This window comes from Phalacrocorax aristotelis, chromosome 1, assembly GCF_949628215.1.
Source record: "Phalacrocorax aristotelis chromosome 1, bGulAri2.1, whole genome shotgun sequence".
In the NCBI taxonomy this organism is placed as follows: Eukaryota; Metazoa; Chordata; class Aves; order Suliformes; family Phalacrocoracidae; genus Phalacrocorax; species Phalacrocorax aristotelis.
The window spans coordinates 67055955-67075927 of record NC_134276.1 but is presented as its reverse complement, the minus strand read 5'-3'; the positions used below and the strand labels follow the sequence as shown (position 1 = coordinate 67075927).

Genomic DNA, 19973 nt, shown 5'->3' with positions numbered 1-19973 from the left:
TTACAATGAACTGTAGTTATTGCTACTGTGGCCATCATAGCTTACATGTTACCTATTCACCTCCTTTCAAATGAAAGCCCAGAGAACCTATTTCAACATTTAAACATCTTATTTTGATAATACAGTATATCTAAACACAGTTTACAACAAATCGTAAGGGACAACAGAATCTGGCTCTTTTATTCCTACATCCTAAGTTAAGGGAATTTAATTTGGGTAGCTGCCCCGTACCAAGCTGATGTGGCACTCACCCACGCAAACCGAGGGAGACCGCTAATTCTGGGGACTTGCGTGGACACTCAGAACTTTACAGTGCAGTTCGTAACAACTACCTGACACACGACAGGGGAATGGGAGTCCCTCTCATTTTGAGAGAGCTGATGTAAATGAGTTATGGTCCAAAGTCCTCAGTTTTGCTCACTGACAGCATCTGTGCAGTATGGAGAAAGGGCTTTCAATTCCCATGAGCCAACAGCCTCTGTACCTAGGAAAGACTGTGCTCCAACTTTGAGCCAGTTATCTAGCATATAAGAAACCCAAGAGGAGTCCACAGTGTTTGCAACAGGAAATAAACATCATTAAAATTAAAAAGAAATCAATCATTAGGCTATTTATATAGAAAACTCGCTACTTTCCACTAGAGTAATCTAGGCTGGAATCCTTTCATTCTTTTGCTGTAACAAGAATGATGTGGTTGTGCTCAGAAGGGCTGGACCTCCTTTTGCTCACAACAGTAGGAACACCTACTACAGAGGTAGCCGTTATGTTAACAAGAGTAAATAAAAGCAGTCAAATCCCAGTAACAGCTTAGCTGGATCATGTAATTGCACGTGGCCATCAGTTCAGCCCAGATCACTCCAGTTCAGTGTGTAGTTCACCTCCTACCATGGCATGATGGTCCTTAAAGCCATTAATCAGTGAATATGCAAACACGTTCCTCTTCAGATGCTGCAATCATGAATGTGTGTTGTGGTTTAACCCCAGCCAGCAGCTCAGCCCCACACAGCCGCTTGCTCACACTCCCGTGGTAGGATGGAACAGAGGATCAGAAGAGTAAAAGTGAGAGAACTCATGGGTCGAGATAAAGACAGTTTAATAGCTAAAGCAAAAGGCGTGCGGGCAAGCAAAGCAGAACAAGGAATTCATTCACTCCCTCCCATGGGCAGGCAGGTGCTCAGCCATCTCCAGGAAAGCAGGGCTCCATCACACGTAACAGTTACTTGGGAAGACAAACGCCATCACTGCAAACATCCCTCCCTTCCTTCTTCTTCCCCCAGCTTTACATCCTGAGCATGACCTCATACGGTATAGGATATCCACTTGGTCAGCTGGGGTCAGCTGTCCCAGCTGTGCCCCCTCCCAGCTTCTTGTGCACCCCCAGCCCACTCGCTGGTGGGGTGGGGTGAGGAGCAGAAAAGGCCTTGGCTCTGTGTGAACGCTGCTCAACAGTAACGAAAATATCCCTGTGTTATCAACACTGTTTTCAGCAGAAATCCAATACACAGCCCCATGGCAGCTACTATGAAGATTAACTCTATCTCAGCCAAAAGCAGCACAATGTGGTTTCTTGTTTCTCGCCCAGCTGCAGCCATTGCCAGACTCATTCTGCTAAGACCTCAGGATCAAGAGGAGCGTGCATACCGGAGGAGGGGAACCATGGGATGCACAGCTTTCTTAGGGAAAGCCCAACAGTGATGTGCTGTCTTTCAAAAAAGGGTGCGTGGGAGAAAGGGAAGTGATCTGTTACCTGGCACTGGCTTTCACTTTTCATCCTCAGCCTGCAGACGTGCTTTAATTCCCCAATGCCAGGTGAGACAGGATCACAAGGGTAAAATGGTGTTTTTCTGAGATGGTCCAGAATGAGTAGGCACAGGATTTGAACACATGGACCCTGACAAGCAATGGCTAGACAGGCCCGGTTTTCTGTTCCAAATCCTTCAGCCTATCTCTGTTTTTATATGATGCCCGTAAGAAGCTTTTAAGACTGTGAGACAAAATAAAACACAGAGCATGTCTGTATAAAGGCATTCAGCAAGAAGAGCTGAAATTTATTCAAATTTTCGTAATTACAATAGAGACCTGGGACTTCGAACTTCTAATTCACAACAGCAGTAAAAAAGGAAATGGTGAAATGAGTTGTATTAAAGTGCAATGATGTGGAGAAAACCATTGAAATAACACAAGTGAGGCTGCGGTGAGAAACGAAAGGACAGTCTCATCTTAGCGATGGCAGCAATATATAAGCAAATTATGTTACAGATAATTTACAAAATAACTTACATAGATGAAGATAAGCTGAACCTCATGTTGCCATTCCACTGTTAAATATCAGACTAAATATTCCCGGTCAGCCCAGTATTATACGGGAGATAATTAAAAAAAGATCAGAGGATTTCTGCATTGGAAAAGATGCCCGAAATAAAACCCTGATCAGCCTTTATATTGCAGTATTGCAAGAAACCTAAGTGTTCATGAATTGTAAAGTGACACATTCAGCAGCATGAAGATTATAAATACATCTTTTACATCGATACATTATATCTACACACATATACATATCTACACACACATATACACACACAAGCACATACATGCACACATATATGTACGTAAATGTACGTGTGTGCATATATATGCTTCAGTTTGTACTGACCGTGGTCAGCTGCGTTTTGACTGTGTCTGGGGTAGGGTTGTGTTTGCAACTCAGGAGTAAGATCATTCTTTACAGTATTTGTCCTTTATGTTTCCCAAACTGCAGCCTCTAAAATCTGAAATTCTTTATAGACAGACTTCGGGGCGGGGCCCAGCCATCAGAGGGTCTGATGATCAAGACCAGTTTTTGTTGCTTCTGGAAAATTACGCTCTTATTGTCCCCGTTAGTTTTAAGTAATATGATACATGAAGCTGTTAAAAAACCTATTTTCATATATGTAAAAATATTTGAGAGATGGACAGAAATGAATACACTATTCCATACACGCACACAGTTCTGGACTGTTTGTAAGGATGAAGTGCAAAGCACAGCTGACAAGGTGAGAATTTACAACATTGGCTTACATCAGACCTTGAGAAATGGCAAGTTTAGCATTACCCTTCCTTTTAAAAAAATTTAGAATACTTGTCTGTAGCATAGATCTGCCTCTTCTCTAATAAAGATTTTTTTTCTCCTGTGCTCCCCTTTTCTAGAAAAATGTTGTCATCGTGTTCTTCTCTTTTAAATAAATCTGCAACAAACACTACTGACTAAAAATATGTCTGGTTTCTAGCCCTCATAGGTTTGTCTGAAGGAAGGCTCCCGAACCATAGCGCAGCCGCAATAGTTTCCTCTGCCTGTAACTGCATGTTAATTGTGAGAGATGAAGGTAATCGTACAATTACAGTTTATTAAGAAATCATTTAGTGAATAAGAACATTTGTGTTTCCTTGTGCAGCTGCATAAGGACAAAGATACTACTAAATTGCCAAGGCTATGTAAACACAGTGATTTTGGTAAAGAATTTGGTTGAGAGGCCAAAATACCTCAGAAAACGGCTATTCCATTGCACACATCATTAAAAGGTTGGAAAGGATAAAATAATAGGGTTTTTTTGATGCTGTTGTGGTCAGTGGATTGGTCATGTCTGCATCCCAGTCTCTAGGGAGCACAAGGATATCCTGAAGACCCAAGAGAAGAGAAAAGGCTGGACCAGACCTCCCTCCTGGTTACTGTAAGAGTCCCATTCACTGCACTGACTGAGGTATGTCCTTGGAGAAAGGGGTTTTGGGGGAGGAGAAATTGTAAACTCCGATTTATTTTCTTCATACCTATCCTGTACAGTGGTTGCTGTGTTGGTTTACAATATGGATTTAGCACTGAACAGATTTTGTTTGCTCACGTTCAGATCCTGGCTGTTACAAAATGATACACTTCTGCAAGAAACCCGATTGTATATCAGTGACAAAATGTGTTTTATGCTAACAGCTCTGTAGCTTCAGACTTCAGAGCAGAAGCCTCTGCAAAACCCTATTTCAAACCGTTTAACTTTTATTTACAACTTCCCATTCCATGCACTTTTCATTGGGATCTTCTGGGAGAACCTGTAAAAATCACCAGTGAAAATACTCAAAGCTGGCAACACAGAACCGGTGGTTCTCTGAGTCCAACATCCAGAGCTCTGCCCAAAATGACAAACTCCGGATTTACCTTCCACGGAGGTGGGGTATTTAACGTTAGCCCTTAACGTCCGAGAAGCTGGTGCTGCTGGCGTTGCAGCTATCACTGCAACTTGATGATGTGCTCAAAGTGCTGGAGGCAGTGCCTGATTCTGGGAAAGGGAAAGAAAAAAAAACACAAGAAAATATGATACAACTTACTTTTGTAAGAGGAACCTTCAGAGAGACAATCATCTCATTCATAATAAATAGCCTACCAGAGCTGCTTAAAGATTGAGCTGATTTTGAATTGCCTATAAGCATCAGCAGATTGTTTGCTGGGATCCAACCTTCTCTACCAGTGCTCAGGTTCTTTACGCACCTAAAATAATATGAAAATAAAAAGTCAAATTGCTTCATTTCCTGCCTTTGAAAGTTTTACCCTAAACATCTGCCTTCCAAACACAGTTCTGCGTACCAAAGTCCATCCTCCCCTTCACGAATCAGTTGAACTAGATCTCCACTTCTCACTGTAAATTCTTCAGAAACTCCTTTCTCGTAATCAGTCACAACTGTATATTTACCAGGAGTCTAAATGCAGACAGAGGAAAAACAAACAAATTAATTCTGTGGAGTAATTTAAGGTATGCTGCAGGTATTTAAGGTATTTTTTGTAACAAAGATTTTCATACTTTTCCCTGCTTTCTCATGCACATACATGCTGGAGACAGTGTAAATACACATACTGAGAGGCAGTAAAACTTTGCTGTTCAGTTACATGCCAATTCAGTACATGAATTCTCACACCCTGAAAAACATGTAGTGAAATGTTTCCATTACAACAATTAACTCAGGTATCTACCAAAAAAAAATCCACACACATACCCCCAAACCCCAAAACCAAGCTGGCAAACTGGTGACGTGACGTATGTGTGGAAGTCTATTAACACGGTGGCTGAACATGTCACCGCTTGACTGCTGTGCTATGGCATAAGCAGTCACGGTGTCACTAGTCTGCAGGTGTACAGAGGCACAGACGGACCTTCCCAAGGTACAAACACAAGGCTGATTTAAGAGAGGGGGATATTTTCCATTCCTCTAGGAGCTTTGCCCAGCTGAGAATTTCAAGGCAGACACTTTCCTTCCTGCAAGGTTCAAAAGCATTCCTGCACACTGCCACACACAACAAATGAGTAACATTTGCTTAGCTCAATAGGAAAGCATTGCTGGTTACCAGCTTCATCTCGCCTCCCCCTCCTCCTCCTTCTTCCTCTGCATCTGATGAATTCAGCGGATCTTCAGCGCTAGACCAGCCATCATTTTCTTCAGAGGCATCAAGAGAATGAGATGTTTTAGCCCAACCTTGGGGAACAAACAGCTGCTGGTTAACTTTGCAGCAGTCAGCCACTGACTGGGAGAAATGTTCTTCCCACTGAAAAGCTCTGAAGTGATCAACATAAACAGGAGGAAAACCGTACACGGAGAAGTTATTACAGCCACCAGATGAAATTCACAGCTGGCAAAAATTGGCCCGTTTCCATCAGAGTAAGTGGAGTTATGGCAATGCACAGCAGTGAATTTGGCCCTTTGGTTTTATATAGGGGGAACAGATGGAAAAAACACAAATTCCCAACTAAAAAGAAGCTACTTCTCCCTTTTACAAAGGTGAACAATAGATAGATACTCTTTTTCTTGGGAGGAGGTAGAAGACAGGAACGTGCACTCTGTGGCAAGAGGGTGAACACAAGGGGCTGTCACCCAAGGCTGTCACCCAAGGCAACCTAACCAGCCTGCTGGAACAAGGGATGGATGCACATAGCTTTGTTCAAACTGTTGACCGCTTAGAGCTGCCAAGAAATTTCACACAAGCTACAGGCACTCTGTACTTCACCTGATGATGCAGCTTATTATTTAAGGGTATTCAGGCACAAGGATTACTTAATAATGCTGAATTGTCTTGGTGTTAAGTGATTGCACCAAACACCAGAAGAACAATCTCCTGCCTGTCATTTATTGCCAAGTGTTCCTTTTTCTCTCTCGGGGTGAAGCATTTCATTTATTTACAAGGTTGAATCATATCCAGAGAGCACAAAATCCTCTTCCAAATAAAACTATAGTAAGTTTTACTAGTGGGATGCTTTTTCACTGAGGTCAGCAGCTGCTAATTCATGTGTTCCAGCTTATAATGAAAAATAAGTCATTATAAAGACACATAAATATTTGTAGGTAAGACTTTGGTTCAAGCCAAAGGGTAATGACACTCAATGAAAAGAATGAAAGAGGAACAAACCTCCCAACTTTTATGTAAATACTGTTATGCTGTGAAAGCACTGGCATTCTTGCTCTTTGCTGCTTCTGAGGCATTTCTCTCGTGGCTGCTCATACCAGCACATTAGGAAAAAACCTGAGCATCGTCAGAGTAAAGCCAGAGCAATCTAAGAATCATAGGAAGAAATCACACCCAGAGCACAAACATCAGAGAGGAACTGAGCAATACAATCCTGCTCTATTCCATGCAAATTTCCTTGGAAGCTCACATCTTACAGCTGGCTCGTGGGATACAGCTGAAACCCTTTCCATTGTTTCCAATACAAAAGAAAACTTGGTTTCTCCTAATTGTTCCAAGCTCTCATTAGAAATGGAACCAACAAGTTGCATGAAAAAAGTGAAATCACTGTAACTGCTCTCTGCCCGTAGCATCACACTCACTGGCCTGGTCATCATGGACCATTTTAGGCAACGGCTCTTGTTTCTCAGCCTCTCTTTTTCATATATTGTGCCGATGTGGGTCAGAGCAGACCCGCCTGATCCTGCCATAGCTACAGTACTCCTGCTCCTCATACAAGCTGGCACTCTACTATTAAAAACTCTGTATAAAAGCCCATGTCATCCTGGGCGGGGTGGAAGTGGTCACTATGGTCACATGCATATTAGCTAACTACAGGCACCAACATTATGCATGCACATTCAATGTGCACGTGTGTATTCTGCACGGTGTGACTAAATCGGAGCTCCCTACAAAGGCATGAAATGTCAAAAAATGGCAGACAATCTTGAGGAAAGGCAAGCTTATGCAGAAATGAGCCTAGATTTGATAGTGCCGGGAAAACCAAGAATTCATTAACCACTTTTTTCAGAAACAGGCCCACCAGTTTCTTCACAGAGATAGGATCTATCTGCAAGATGTGATTCTGTCACCGATTCATTTTCCTTGAGCTCACTGTGATGTAAGTTGGAGCGATGTATCAGTGAAAGCAGTGAAATGAATGGCATCGATACGCTCCGCACCAAGTTGCTGTGGCCATCACCTGGTGCAGTTTCATCCCGAAATGCCCTGGTCAACTGCTCACTTATCCCGCTTTGACTTGGGGAAGGAGAAGAGATGAAGTGTTAGAAAAGAGATCAGAAGTTGTGAGACAGAGAGGGGATCAACTAGATGTTTTGGTTGGTTTAGTGGTTTCATAAAGTGAGAGGCTGCTGGACAGGAGCGCAAATCAGACAAGTCTGTTCTGAGGGCCCAACAATTTTACTGTAAATGAGCAATGATCAAGGACTCTCCCTGGAAAATTTCAGCATCCATGGAAAAGGCCACAAAACACCCTTTGCTTTCTGATAGCATTTTCAGGCCCTCAGGATTTCCATGGTACCTGGAGATCTCAGAGGTTTCACTGCTACCTGCAGAAAAAAATAGCCTCGTAACTCCCATATCCACACTCGTGGAGTTTCTGCATGCATCTGGCCTGGGATTACGTTGCCTGCTGCTCACGCAAGGTGAATGGTGTTGCACAGTTTCCCCAGCACAACAGCTGAACTTGCATCGTTTCCACAGAACGAGTCAAAGACAAAGGCTGTGGAAGCCTGGAGAGGAGGATGATAGTAGGGCTTGAAACAGCTTCATCTTTAGAATAATATTTTCTAAAGGATATGGTGGTGGAAAGAGAGCCAGGAAGAGAGGGAGCGCTTTCCTTGTACTCTCTAGTTAATTAGCCGCAGGGATTTGTACCTAAGCCTTCACCAACAGCCTCACTGGTTAGAAATGGGTCATTTAACAGAAATGCTTTTTTATTCTTTGCTTAGTTGTGGGTTGGGAGGACAGGAGGCAAACTGCTACAAGAGGTTTAGTTAAATTATCTGGGTTTCACAGGGTGGTAAAAATTGCCTACTGCCATCCAAAGAAAGACGCAACAGGACTGTGACTACAGTAGTAAATGCAGTTCTAAAATGGAAATTCCATGTGACAGTCATAATCCCCACTCTGACTAGAGTAAATGAATTTCAGATTTTTTTTCCTTTTTTTTAAAAGTTAAATCCTCTCCACAAGAGGCACAGTGACAGGAGGATGCTAACCAGAAAACCAAGTGTCTCACAGCAACTGGATAGCACTGTAGTTCCACTAAGCATAAAGCTTCTGGTTATTTCTTCAGCAAAACATCCCTTTCCCACTGTCCTCTCCCAAAAACTAGTTATCCATATGCTACTTCATCTGAAGGCAAGGTAAAACTTCTACCAGTTGTGCTATCAGAAATACAGGATATACAGAAGCTGACAGATCCACTTGGACAAACTCAGCTGATACCAGTACTGCTGCACACAACAGCATCATACAGGTATCCCCAGCACTCTGATGTAACATATTACACGAGGGATGCGTGGATATTTGCGGAGTACAAGATGTGGTATCACTCTACCTCTTAAACCAAAAGGAGTTGGGTCACTCACTACTTCGTGCCGTTTAGCTTTTTTGTCAGGACTGGTAGGAGAAGCTGCAGGAGGATGAATAGGCAAAAAACACAGAAGAGAGATATTGAAGAACTGGAAAAAAGAGAATAGGTGGATCGCATGCTAAATACCTTTGAGTTTACACTGGAAAACAAATGGATTCTGTAATCACTCTAGTTTTAGCTGTCATTGGTCAATTACCACAGAAGGAATTAGTTATTTACATGTAGTTATTTCAAGATGAATTGTCAAATTTATTTTACAGTAATAAAGTATATGTAAATTTTTCTACATGAACTAGACATCAACTGAACACAATTATGTTTGTCTAAAATTGAAATTACCAAATTACGCAATCATTTTAATATAAATCTAGTGCTACAGCAATACCTGGTCCTGTAAGAAGGATCATTGGCAATGTCTGGCTTTTAGCAGAAGGAGATGGAGTTTCTGTCAAGGCAAGCATGGGATATTAGTGCTTACCTCATTAGCATTAGATACGCAACCCTAGACTCTCTCCAGAAAGAACTCAAAGGTAATCAGGTTTTAAGAAGGCATTCCTTCTGAAAAGGTGCTTGGGGGTGGGCGTGGAAATCATGCTCTTGACCAAGTGCCATTATCTTAATGCACTTCAGACTGTTCAAAGGCAGCTGTTCAAAGCAAGAATTGAATATACCAGTGTGATTACTTGGCAGGAGGAAGCAAGAAAGGTCTCAGACTCCTATTGCCTGTTTTAGCAAAAGAAGTAAAGACCGTTTCTGGACACATAAGGAAATTCTTATTTATTTTCGTATCCAGCAAAACAACATTGTCATACACAGTGGTCATGCTTTGGGAGTTCTGTTGGCAAGGATGCTAACATAGAAATACTCTAGAAAACCTTGATTCCTTTTTGCCAAGTACAGGTGCATTTGGGGCAGGTCCACTGAAGCTAGAAGCAGGCCAGGTATCTGATCTGAAGACAACCTCCTTCCTCTAGTTTTCCTACAGGAGCGGGGCACTATAAAGTCCTTCCTTGGCCATGATAGCGAGACTAGAGGCATTGGAAACTGCACTCCTGCCCTTGCACCTCCAACAGCTCCATTTTTCCCAGCTGCATCTCCCTCTCCTGCTCTGGAGCTGGTTTCTCTTGAAACCTCCCTGCCAGGGTCAGTGACTCAGGAACCTAGCTTGACCTTAGGAGAACAAGCTAGTGTACACACTGAAAACCTGTTACACTATACACACACAAAGTGATGCTTCAATGACAGCCTTAAAGACAAAACAATCTAGCTTTTTTTAAAAAATTACCTTTCTGACTTTTGAGGTTAGTAAAGCTCTGCAACGTAAAGCGCTTTTTTGACAGTACAGAGCATTCTGAGGTAGAGCTAGTGTCATCTACAAAGGAAGAGAGAGACACAAAGAAAGGGGAGAAGGCCATGAAGAGGTCAAGGCAAAAAAATCATTCGCAGCCCTGCCAGGGAACCAGCATGTTAGTATAAGAAGGGACAACTCAAAGTCGGGGTACAACAAAAGAACCGAAGTGGCCAGTTGTTGTCACTGTACAGGGGCTTGCGTTGCCACTGGTCTAATAAATAATCTCTGTGATGGGAACCAAAATTCATGAGAAAAAAAAAATACTCTTCAGAACAGATAGTGCCAAGTAATTTATGCAGAGGAAGAGAAACCTGAGAAGCTTGGCAGCTCTGAAAGGAGACTTACTGCAGACCTGGGCCTCATAACCCACAATTCCCACCTCCTTTTGGCTACCCTTCATCGAGGTGGCTTTGGGCCTGTCCACACCGCACAGTGGAACGCAGAAACCCCGAAGCTGATGTGACCAGCGTGCTGGTACAGTATGGGCAGCACTTTGTGGGTGGGCTGCCTTAGGGCCGGAAGCAGCACAGCCCTGCTCGTTCAGGTGTAACGCTGTGTTTGCCTGCACTACCATGGCTACTCTGCTGGTGGATCTGCCTGTGCATGCGCAGTGCAGGCATGCTCTTCGCAATTAAAGATAACGATACGTATGTGTAAACTCACCTTTGCCTTTCTCAGGGTACTTTGGTGCTATAGTGGTGCCATAACCTTCTAGACTTGTGAGATCAGCTTTTCTCTCCTCCATTTTTTTGGTGTTTCTGATCTGGTTCCGTGAAGGACTGTTTTTTGGAAGAAAATTAAGACAATCAATCCATCTCCAGCAAATTTGGGTCTGAACAGGGGTGATGATCTTCAGTCATGGGCTGCCTTTTACATACAGATATACAGACTAAAGACCGTTTCTTAGCTGCTTCCCAGATCATACCTTCCAGGATTGAAGTAGTCATGGTGACTGTGCATAGAAAGACCATGAGCACATACAAAGGAGAAAGACTCCCCTAACCAACTGCAACCACATGTATTATGGCAGTGAGAGCTACTGAAAAAGGCAGCTCAGGATAACTTCCACTCAGTCTCAGCTATGGACACATATTCTGTGCTGACAGCTTCCCCCTAAACATACTAAGGGGGAAGAAAAGGGGCGGGGGGTGGGGAAGGAAAAAACTCTGCCCCTCAGAAGCTGTTAGCACAGGAACAGATGAGGGATGAACAAAGAACATAGGTTGGATCTTGCAGTTGGATTCCCATCGCACCTCCAATTGGGAATGAGAGAAAGACATCCCACAAATACTATATATCTGGGAAATTCTTCCTGAGTGGTAAGCAGATGCATAAAACACGCAGAGCAGTGAGCTACTGATACATAATCAAGCACACGCCATGTGGGAATGACTGAAGATACGAGCACATGGGTTTATGGGTATACACACATATACATAAAATGAAAAAAAGTGTGAGTAGCAAAGGATTAAAAAGTGGTGTCAGAGAAGAGCAGAACAGCAGGTGGGAGCGGAAGAACATACAACTTGGTAGGGTGAAGGATAAGAAATAGGAAAAGAAGAAAAGCTTTACTCAGAACTGGGACATGGAAGGAATCAACACATCACTTAGTTTAAAAAAAAAAAAGAGAGAGAGAGATTGAAGGACAATGACAAGGGACACAGAAAACATAATGCCCTGAAAAAGACAAAAAGGAAGATAACGTGACATTGGAAAAGGCAGATAAAAATAATCCAGGTGAAGGAAAAGAACAGAGAAGGAAGGAAAAGGCTGTTCAACAAACAGACCCATAATACCACCAGGATTTTGGCTAACAGAGAATTACTTTTCTTTGTTGTTCTCTATTAACTGGCAAGGCCCATGCCACTGCTGCTCAGTTTAACAGTTCTGGAGATGTACAAACCCCAAGCTTTACAGCTTTATAGTAGGAAGAGACCTGTAAAAACCCTAAAACGTAAGGGCCATTATTAACGGATAAGAGTAATGAAGAACTGCCAGCTAGGCGTATTAGTGTATTTAGAGGACAGCCAGGCTGATTTGACAGATTTGACAACATACTTACCTTGTACAAGATGATGCTGGTAGAGGTAAACTCTGTGTTTGTTCTAGTGTCCTGTGCTGACTAGCTTCTGTAACGAAGGAAAGAAGAGCTAGTAAAATTCATTTGTGTTTTTAGCTTTTAATTTCTATGGTCCTACACAGTGAAGATATACAGGGCACATTTTGAAGTTCAAAGAGAACTTCAAAGAGATTAAAAAGCCATATTTTACCTCTGCATGCCTGCAGTTGACTTGTTAGCACTTTTCTTATTTCGTTTACCCAAGTAGCTTTAACTTCAGGTGTTGGTGCCTACCAGAAAATAAATACAACCAGCCATCAAGCACAGAATACTTATTATACAAGGAGCTGCATTCCAAAGCACAGCCTCAGAGGAATCCTTCAAGAGGGACAGACAGAGGTCCTCTCTAGTCCTTCAGTGACCAGAAACTAGTTGTGATGAGTGGAACATGATGAGGCAGAAGCTGTGCATGTGCTACAGTCAAACCCTGGCTCCCAAGTCACCACTACTCCAGTGAGAGGAATAGTAATGGTGTATAAAATATCCCCCACGGATACGGTAGAACATGATAATTTTTTTCCCCCAGAAGACACTGCAGTTGAAATATGTTGTTTAAGAAACTACCTTATGAATTAATCTGCTCCCCCCCCGCATTTCCTCATCACTGTCTACTAGTGGGAAGGGAAAAAAAACCCTAGATCATCTTCAGGTTAGACTTCCCCCTCTTCTCTCTTTTTTTTTTTTTTTTTTTTAAAAGCAGCATTTTACTTACCTGTATGATGTAGACTTCTTCCCTTGCATTATACCATATTTCAAATTTTTTTGCATCCCCTTTGACATTTTCCGTTATTCCAACTGCTGCCATCTGGAAGCAAAAAGAACAGAAGATGACCTGCCAAATTGCAATTATAGTAACAATGGAAGCAAGCGGCTACCGGGATTCTTTGGTACCCTATTTCTGAAAAGCCAAGGCACATTTGGTTTCTTGCTCAAGGGAAACAATAACTAACAACACATGACCTGCTTGTTGGATGTAAGACATTTAGTGCTTTGTGTCAGCTTGGCTACCTCAGACAGAAGAAAGGTTTAGGTATGTTAAATTTAGACTGACCCACAAGGTGTCTCTTAAAATTCAGACCACCAAATCTTACCTCTATTTTATACAACCCTTCTCTACTCATTATTACATTTTCTGTGTGGTTAATCAACTGCTATTCAGCTAGACTAGCATGGTTTGCATTTTCTCAAAGGATAATCTCCCTCTACCCCAACTCTCTAACAGACAGCAACACAAAGTGACACAGACCTGCAGCACCAGTTAGGTTTGCCTGAAAGGGTGAAGTTCCCAATGCAAAATGATAACACAGCTTCGCTCACAAAAAACTAGAATACTGCACTGCTGCAGGCTAAGCCCTCAGTACCTCAACCTTTCCAGACTGCTCAGTGTCTTACATTTAAGGAATGTTTGTAGCTGTAAGAAGGTGCTTTCTCATATCCCTCTCCGTTTTCTTCTCGCTTTTTACAGAACAGCACTGCTTTCTCGTGAAGGAAGAGGTGTCGCTGCATTGGCTTGAAGCGTGCCAAATCTTTCACCTTTGAGTGACCCTTTTTATGATCAGTCCAGACATTGAATGATCCCTGCATTAGAAGCTTGCCCAGCTCATTCAGGTTTCCCTGGAACAAAAAAAAGCGGTATTTTTAACCACGAAAAAATAACATCAGATTAAAACACATACTCTGAACAGGTCTTTACAAGTTCCGTCATTCCAAGTAATCTCTCAGATCAGTGTTTATGTTGGGTTTGGAAACGTAATAAAAATAAAGTCAGTGTTGGATTTCTACACGTAATTTTCCCTCATCCCAACCCTGTTTGGGCAGGATTTTACAGCCAAGAGTACCAGTAGCAGAGATACAGAGATCTACACATTGAGAGAAGAGGAGGCATAATACACATATTTGGTTGTTTGGGTTTTTTCCGACCCAAAATATGCTCCAAATCTGCTTACATTGCGTTTTGGGTTTGTGGTTTTTTGGTTTTTTTTTTGTTATGGGTGTAGTTTTACACATAGATATAAAAATCTTACTAGCAACTTCCATTTGGCAGTAGCCTAAACAACACTCTTCATGACTATTTTCAGTTTCTAACTTGGTGTCAAATAGATCAAAGAAAGAAAGAAAACTTGGGTAGATGGAGCAGAATATTATTCATAACAGGAAAATTTCAGGAGAGTATAGAGAGATCCATTTTCCATTATTTTCATTACACAGTTGAGTTTAAAGGCTGCTTTTGTAAAACATTCTTCTCATTATTAGTACACACTATAGGGTATGCTGTACATATATCTAAGAAATAAATGAAACTAAATTAAAAGGTAAGTAAAAATACTGCTACTCACATCGTAGCCTGTAATGGCTATCTGGTGCATAGAATCATTAACTGCTTTGAGAATACCCAGTATAGACGTTAACGCCTCCTGAAGATCTTCAGCACCTTCACAGTTCTTACTGTACTTCAGCATTTCCTGAGTAGGCAGGGAATGACAACATACAGACTTAGCTTTGGCAACAGCAGTAACTAGGAATGTTCAAATTTTAACACTTTTTAAACTTATCCGGTAAAGTTTCACACTATATAATCTAGTGGGTTAAATACTGTCTGGAACTCAGAAGACCCTGAAGTTTTACTTCTCATCTCTGCTGCCAATTAGCCAAATAGATTTTGTTCATCTAGAGGTTTTGTAAATTCTACCTAAGAATTTTACAAGACTGACTTTGTAAACATTTTTTCATCTCAATTGCTAAAAAAAGCCCCCCAAACCGCAAGAACCCTCCCCAAACCAAACCCAAAAAGGCAAACAAAAAAAGGATGTTTTTATATTTGTTACTTTTTAGAGGTGAACAAGTATAAAAACATAGGCAAATTTCATGTATTATTTGAATTATGGTAAGGCCCAAGATGCTAATAACAGACTTAAACTTACTGCACTGAGCACTGTCTACACATTTTTAAAAGGCATCCCTTCTCCAAACAGCTTATTGGTGGAGGTGCATCTTCCAATTTCATACAGATAAACGTAGCTGCAAGTTCATGTGGAACTCCCCAGACTTCACAGTATGAGAATAAGCATTTACTCATGGACTGCAGGCAGTAAAGATATCAAAAACCTTTCTAATACTCCCCTATTTACACAGGGTTAATGTAATTAATTCTTTAAAGGCATTAACTTCAGCTTATTTTAACTCAAGAGAAAATTTGGTCCTAGATAATTTTTTTTAAACTACAATTAAATACAGTTATTGAAACATGTCTATGTGGGAAATATTTCTTAAAACAAGCCAGCTTCAAACATGGCAAGACTTTATACCTTAATTTAAAAGTTTATGAGAGTATATTGCTCATTTTGCGTTCTCAGCATAGCATGTTTAAGTAAATCACAACAGCACCCTTCCTACAAACACTGTGCAGCGGTCTCAGTTAAGTATATTTCTTAGAATGCATTTCCCAGAACCCCACAAGGCAAATTCCTTCAATATGGACGAGGCGACAGTAACTGACGAGTAACAAGTACTTCAGATAATCTCTTTTCTTTGCTGCAAAGGTTTCATGGTCCTTCTCTTTCCCCTAATCAACTTTTCACTCTTCTCTTTGACAGAAATATAAGGGCAAAAGCAGTTGCACAACATTTGCTTGTCTACTAGCAGCTTTTTGGCTGAAAGAGAAGAGAACCGAGCTGAAAGTTGATAGACTGGGATCTGTCTCCATTTCAATTTATACATCTGTCTGCTAACTTTTAGATTTCTCTCCAGCAGGATGAGAGAAGCAGCATTTAAAAAAACCCCAAAAACCAAAATGCACAAAATAAACTTAGCGTTATAGTTTAGTAACACATACCTTTAGCAATAATTGGTATTTGGTTATTCTTTGAACGGGTTTCAGCAAGTATGAGTCCAAACTGAGCTTGTGGTCGAGTTTTCTTTGACACTCCTGTAATCAGTGTTGGATTTCATCAGTACGCTAATCAGTATTTCTGTTATTTGTTCTTGACATAAATGACAAAGCTTAAACAAAACCAACCAAAACAAAGAACAACATCCCCCTCCAAAATATTTTAGAGACTCAAGCAAGCATACCTGAAAGAATACAGAATCTGAAAACTGCCTCCACAAACTTTCAGATCGAGGTTTATTTTGACAGTATTTTTCATAAATCTGGAAATCTTCCATCTGAAATTGGAGAGACAAGCAAAGTTAATACATTCTTGTGAGTTTAACAGACAAAGTTCATAAGAATATTTTTCATAATCAATAAAGCTAAGAAAAAAAAACCAACAAAAAATGCATTCCTTGAGGCATTGCAAGTAAAAAATCATTATTCAAAATCACTGATTTTGTAATGGCTACTAATTTTGCACTTGGAACATCACAATAAAATGTTCCCGTTAATTTTTGTTTCAGCTGAATGTTAAGCACCTTACAAAGAAGCAATAGGAAAAATACTTCTGTGAATGCCCAACCATGAGTTTCTCTGTGCAACTTATTTAAGTCTTCACCCTTTTTTCTTTATCCATTTTCATTTTATGAACGTGTTTTTCCCTGGGAATTGCATTAAGGTAGACCAAGCAGTTTGTTGCCCCTTATCGCTTCAGCAACTAAACAGCATGACTTCAGCACTTGCTGAAAGCAAAAGGAAATAACTGTTGAAAATGACATAGTAACTACAGATACAAAGGAAAGACTGGGAAGAAAATCAGCAGGCACAGAAATACCTCTGTCCCTCAGTTTTAGGAAACAGCATCTCCACAGATGTAGCCAGTAAATAGGAGGGGGAGGGATGGCTCCTCCTAGGAGTTTTAGGACATTAATAGGAAGCAACAACAGGAGACTGGTGTCCATAAACAGATTCCTATTTAGCCTTTGGTATACTATGGGTGAGACTCATTGTTTAATAAATCCCAGATTTAAAAAGTTTAATTCTGTCATAACTTTATATTTTCAGAATAAAAATATTTTGGACTTACTCTGTTAAGGTGTATTCTTTAAAGAAAAGAGAAAACAACGACAACAACAAAATCCAGTAAAGAAATCTCATGAAGTAAACCAATTATTTATAGTGACGGGATAGTGTATGACTCCTCTTCATGTTTTCCTGTCATGTTAATAAAGCAGTTTTCTTTTCAACAAGGTAGTAGCTCTTTCTAACAAAATTAATTACCCCACACAGCAGAAAATATCCCCAACTCTGAAATAACATTTACGTTCCCAACCTGTTACCTGTTCAAGACAAATGAAGGGGATGTGGTTGCAGTTACTAAATTAAAAAAAATCACTCTCATATGTTACAGACTTATAGGGTCTTATAAATGAAATGCCAGCAAAAGATGACACATACCTGATCCAGAAAGCACCGTCCTACTAGTTCTGGGTATTCTATGTAGTTTTCTAGTTCTCTCAAGAATATTCTATGAGAAAAAATATTTTCTTAGAGCACATGTTAAAAAAGTTGCAGTAAATGTTCACATTCTTGCCATTTGTTTCATAAACTTTTGGAAACAGAACTGTAATTCTGTACTACAAAACTAAACAAAACTCTTCTAGATTATGTTCTTAAGAAGGGATAGCAAATTAAAACAAACAAATATTCTGACCAATTTCTTTTAGCTTACTGTTGCTACAACTGAAATCAAATATAAGATTGGGAAGAGAAGGGGGATTTTGTTTCCCTGCCTTATGGATTCAGCAGCAGGATTTTTACAGCTTAAAGTGTTTGGGTTTTCCTTCCAAATACTACGTAACACCACAAATCAAACAAACCAAACCCCACCTCTCCAATCTAAAAAAAAAACAACCCACACCAAAAAATCAATGGGAAAACTTCCAGTCTAGTTTTGCCTGAATAAGAAACAGCTATTGAATATGCTTAACTTCTCTTGAAAATAATTGTCTCTGGTACCAATTTAAATATTATCCTGTGAAGAAATACCTTTCTAGCAGCAAAGATTCAAACTTCAGAGAGAGGTCACTCAAGTATAAAATTAACCAGCCTCAACACGATGTAAGAGTTGAGAATTTGTGGTTCAGAGTAATATTGATAATTTATTTCCCATAGCAAATTTCATTAAAAAAAAAAGTCAAAGAAACCCAAATCCAAACAAACCTTGCTTTATTTGGCTTGTAACCAGATCCCAATACCCTTCTTCAGGAAGAGGATCACAATGCAAAATTTTACCTGTGCACTGGAAACATTTGAATAAAGTTTCACTGAGCTTTGCTCATCTTTTATAGTTATTTTGCCTTTCCTCTTCTACGCAATAAGAATTCTGATGTGGCAGATAGCCAGGTTGGACTCAGCAAGGATCTTTTAGCAATTTAAATCAGATTAAAAGAAAGAGTAAAGAATCCTATCCAAATGCTATTTTTAGATCTGAATGTAAATTCTCACCTGTTGTGAAAGTGATAGATTTCTTCCATATTCCCAAACAAGATATCCTTCTTATTTTGGAGTTCTGGTGAAATGAGATGAGCCATTAAGGGGTTGTCCATCTCTGCAGCATAACCCTACAACACAGGAGAAAGGCAACTGATTATCTCCCTTTACTTGCAGTACTTATCTCTCTCTGACAAGGCAGTCTGCCTGCAGGCTGAGACAACAAAGAGCGAGCTCAGTATTAATCAAGAAAAACGTATACAAATTCTGTTTTTCCATCAGTTCAGTAAAACACACGTATATATGAGAAAGACACCTGATTAATTACTGCAATTTTAGTTAAGCAAAGATGAAAGTGTGCAATCATTTCCACCAAAGGCATTCCTATACTGCTTACAAATTATAGTTCATACTTTTCCTGTTACGACTTTACACATCAGAGTCGAAAGCCAAAATTCCAGTACACACACAAACCTTCCTGCTAGTCTTAGCTATTAGTATGAAGGAACAAGCTGACTGTAGTTATTTCTGCAGGTAACAGAAACCATTAAGCTGTAAATTCCATCTTTAAGACATTTTCATTAGCAGTGGTACCAAAACCCATAACTTTAGATTCTGATATCTTCCATTTATATCTTCCATTTATCAAATAAGGCCACATACTCGTGTTTTAAGAAAGGAGAACAAAACCTACTCCATGCAGCCACAGGGATCATTTAATCTTACTTTAAGAATATATAAGGCTTTGTTTAGTCTTCCATTTGAAAGATGTTCTAAAAGCGTTGAAGTAAAAGGAAAAAGGAGTCGAATACAATACCTAAAAATAGACTAGACCAGTATTTTTCCCCAATAAAATTTACTGGATTTCACAGACTGAAGTGGGATGACCATGGTTATTAATGAAAGGAAAACTATCAAGCTCGGATAAAAGCAGCTGTAGCAGTTTCCCCATGACCAATCTTGGGAACTACCTTGTTTTTTTTACTGGAATCCTTGCCAGAGAGAAAATGCATGGCAAATAAATATGACATAATAATAGGAGACACTATCCATACAAAGGAGTATTTTCAAGAAAAATGGGAAGATTAACAGAATAGGAGAAACAAAGGGATTGGGAGAATAGCCAGAACTATGGATTAATAACTAGAGTTACTCAAAAAAGTGGAAGACTGGCATTGAACCATACCTCAGCAAGGATCTGATCCAGAACTACTGCTGGCAGTCCCAACCACGCAATTTCAAGAGAAATGAATCCCAAACTGCAAGGACAAGTGTGCCTGGCAT

At 40.3% G+C, this 19973-nt stretch overlaps 1 protein-coding gene across 12 annotated transcripts in view; it reads right to left on the bottom strand.

The window, feature by feature from the left end:
• Positions 1–2019: 2019 nt before the first annotated feature.
• Positions 2020–19973, bottom strand: part of MCF2L (MCF.2 cell line derived transforming sequence like) — a 164590-nt gene continuing 146636 nt past the window's right edge. For 6 of the 12 annotated variants that reach the window (XM_075091214.1, XM_075091199.1, XM_075091174.1 and 3 more), the window contains 16 exons: positions 18705–18820; positions 17655–17724; positions 16397–16489; positions 16158–16250; positions 14662–14787; positions 13718–13939; positions 13038–13130; positions 12477–12555; positions 12269–12335; positions 10870–10985; positions 9241–9300; positions 8820–8894; positions 5366–5493; positions 4610–4722; positions 4410–4513; positions 2020–4304 (listed from right to left, as the gene is read on the bottom strand). In XM_075091214.1, coding sequence (XP_074947315.1) covers positions 4210–4304; positions 4410–4513; positions 4610–4722; positions 5366–5493; positions 8820–8894; positions 9241–9300; positions 10870–10985; positions 12269–12335; positions 12477–12555; positions 13038–13130; positions 13718–13939; positions 14662–14787; positions 16158–16250; positions 16397–16489; positions 17655–17724; positions 18705–18820 — 1650 coding nt within the window. In that variant the 3' untranslated portion in view covers positions 2020–4209. Of the gene's footprint in view, positions 4305–4409; positions 4514–4609; positions 4723–5365; positions 5494–8819; positions 8944–9240; positions 9301–10140; positions 10228–10869; positions 10986–12268; positions 12336–12476; positions 12556–13037; positions 13131–13717; positions 13940–14661; positions 14788–16157; positions 16251–16396; positions 16490–17654; positions 17725–18704; positions 18821–19973 lie in introns of those variants that run through there. The other 6 variants (XM_075091207.1, XM_075091225.1, XM_075091265.1 and 3 more) reach the window with 5 other exon arrangements.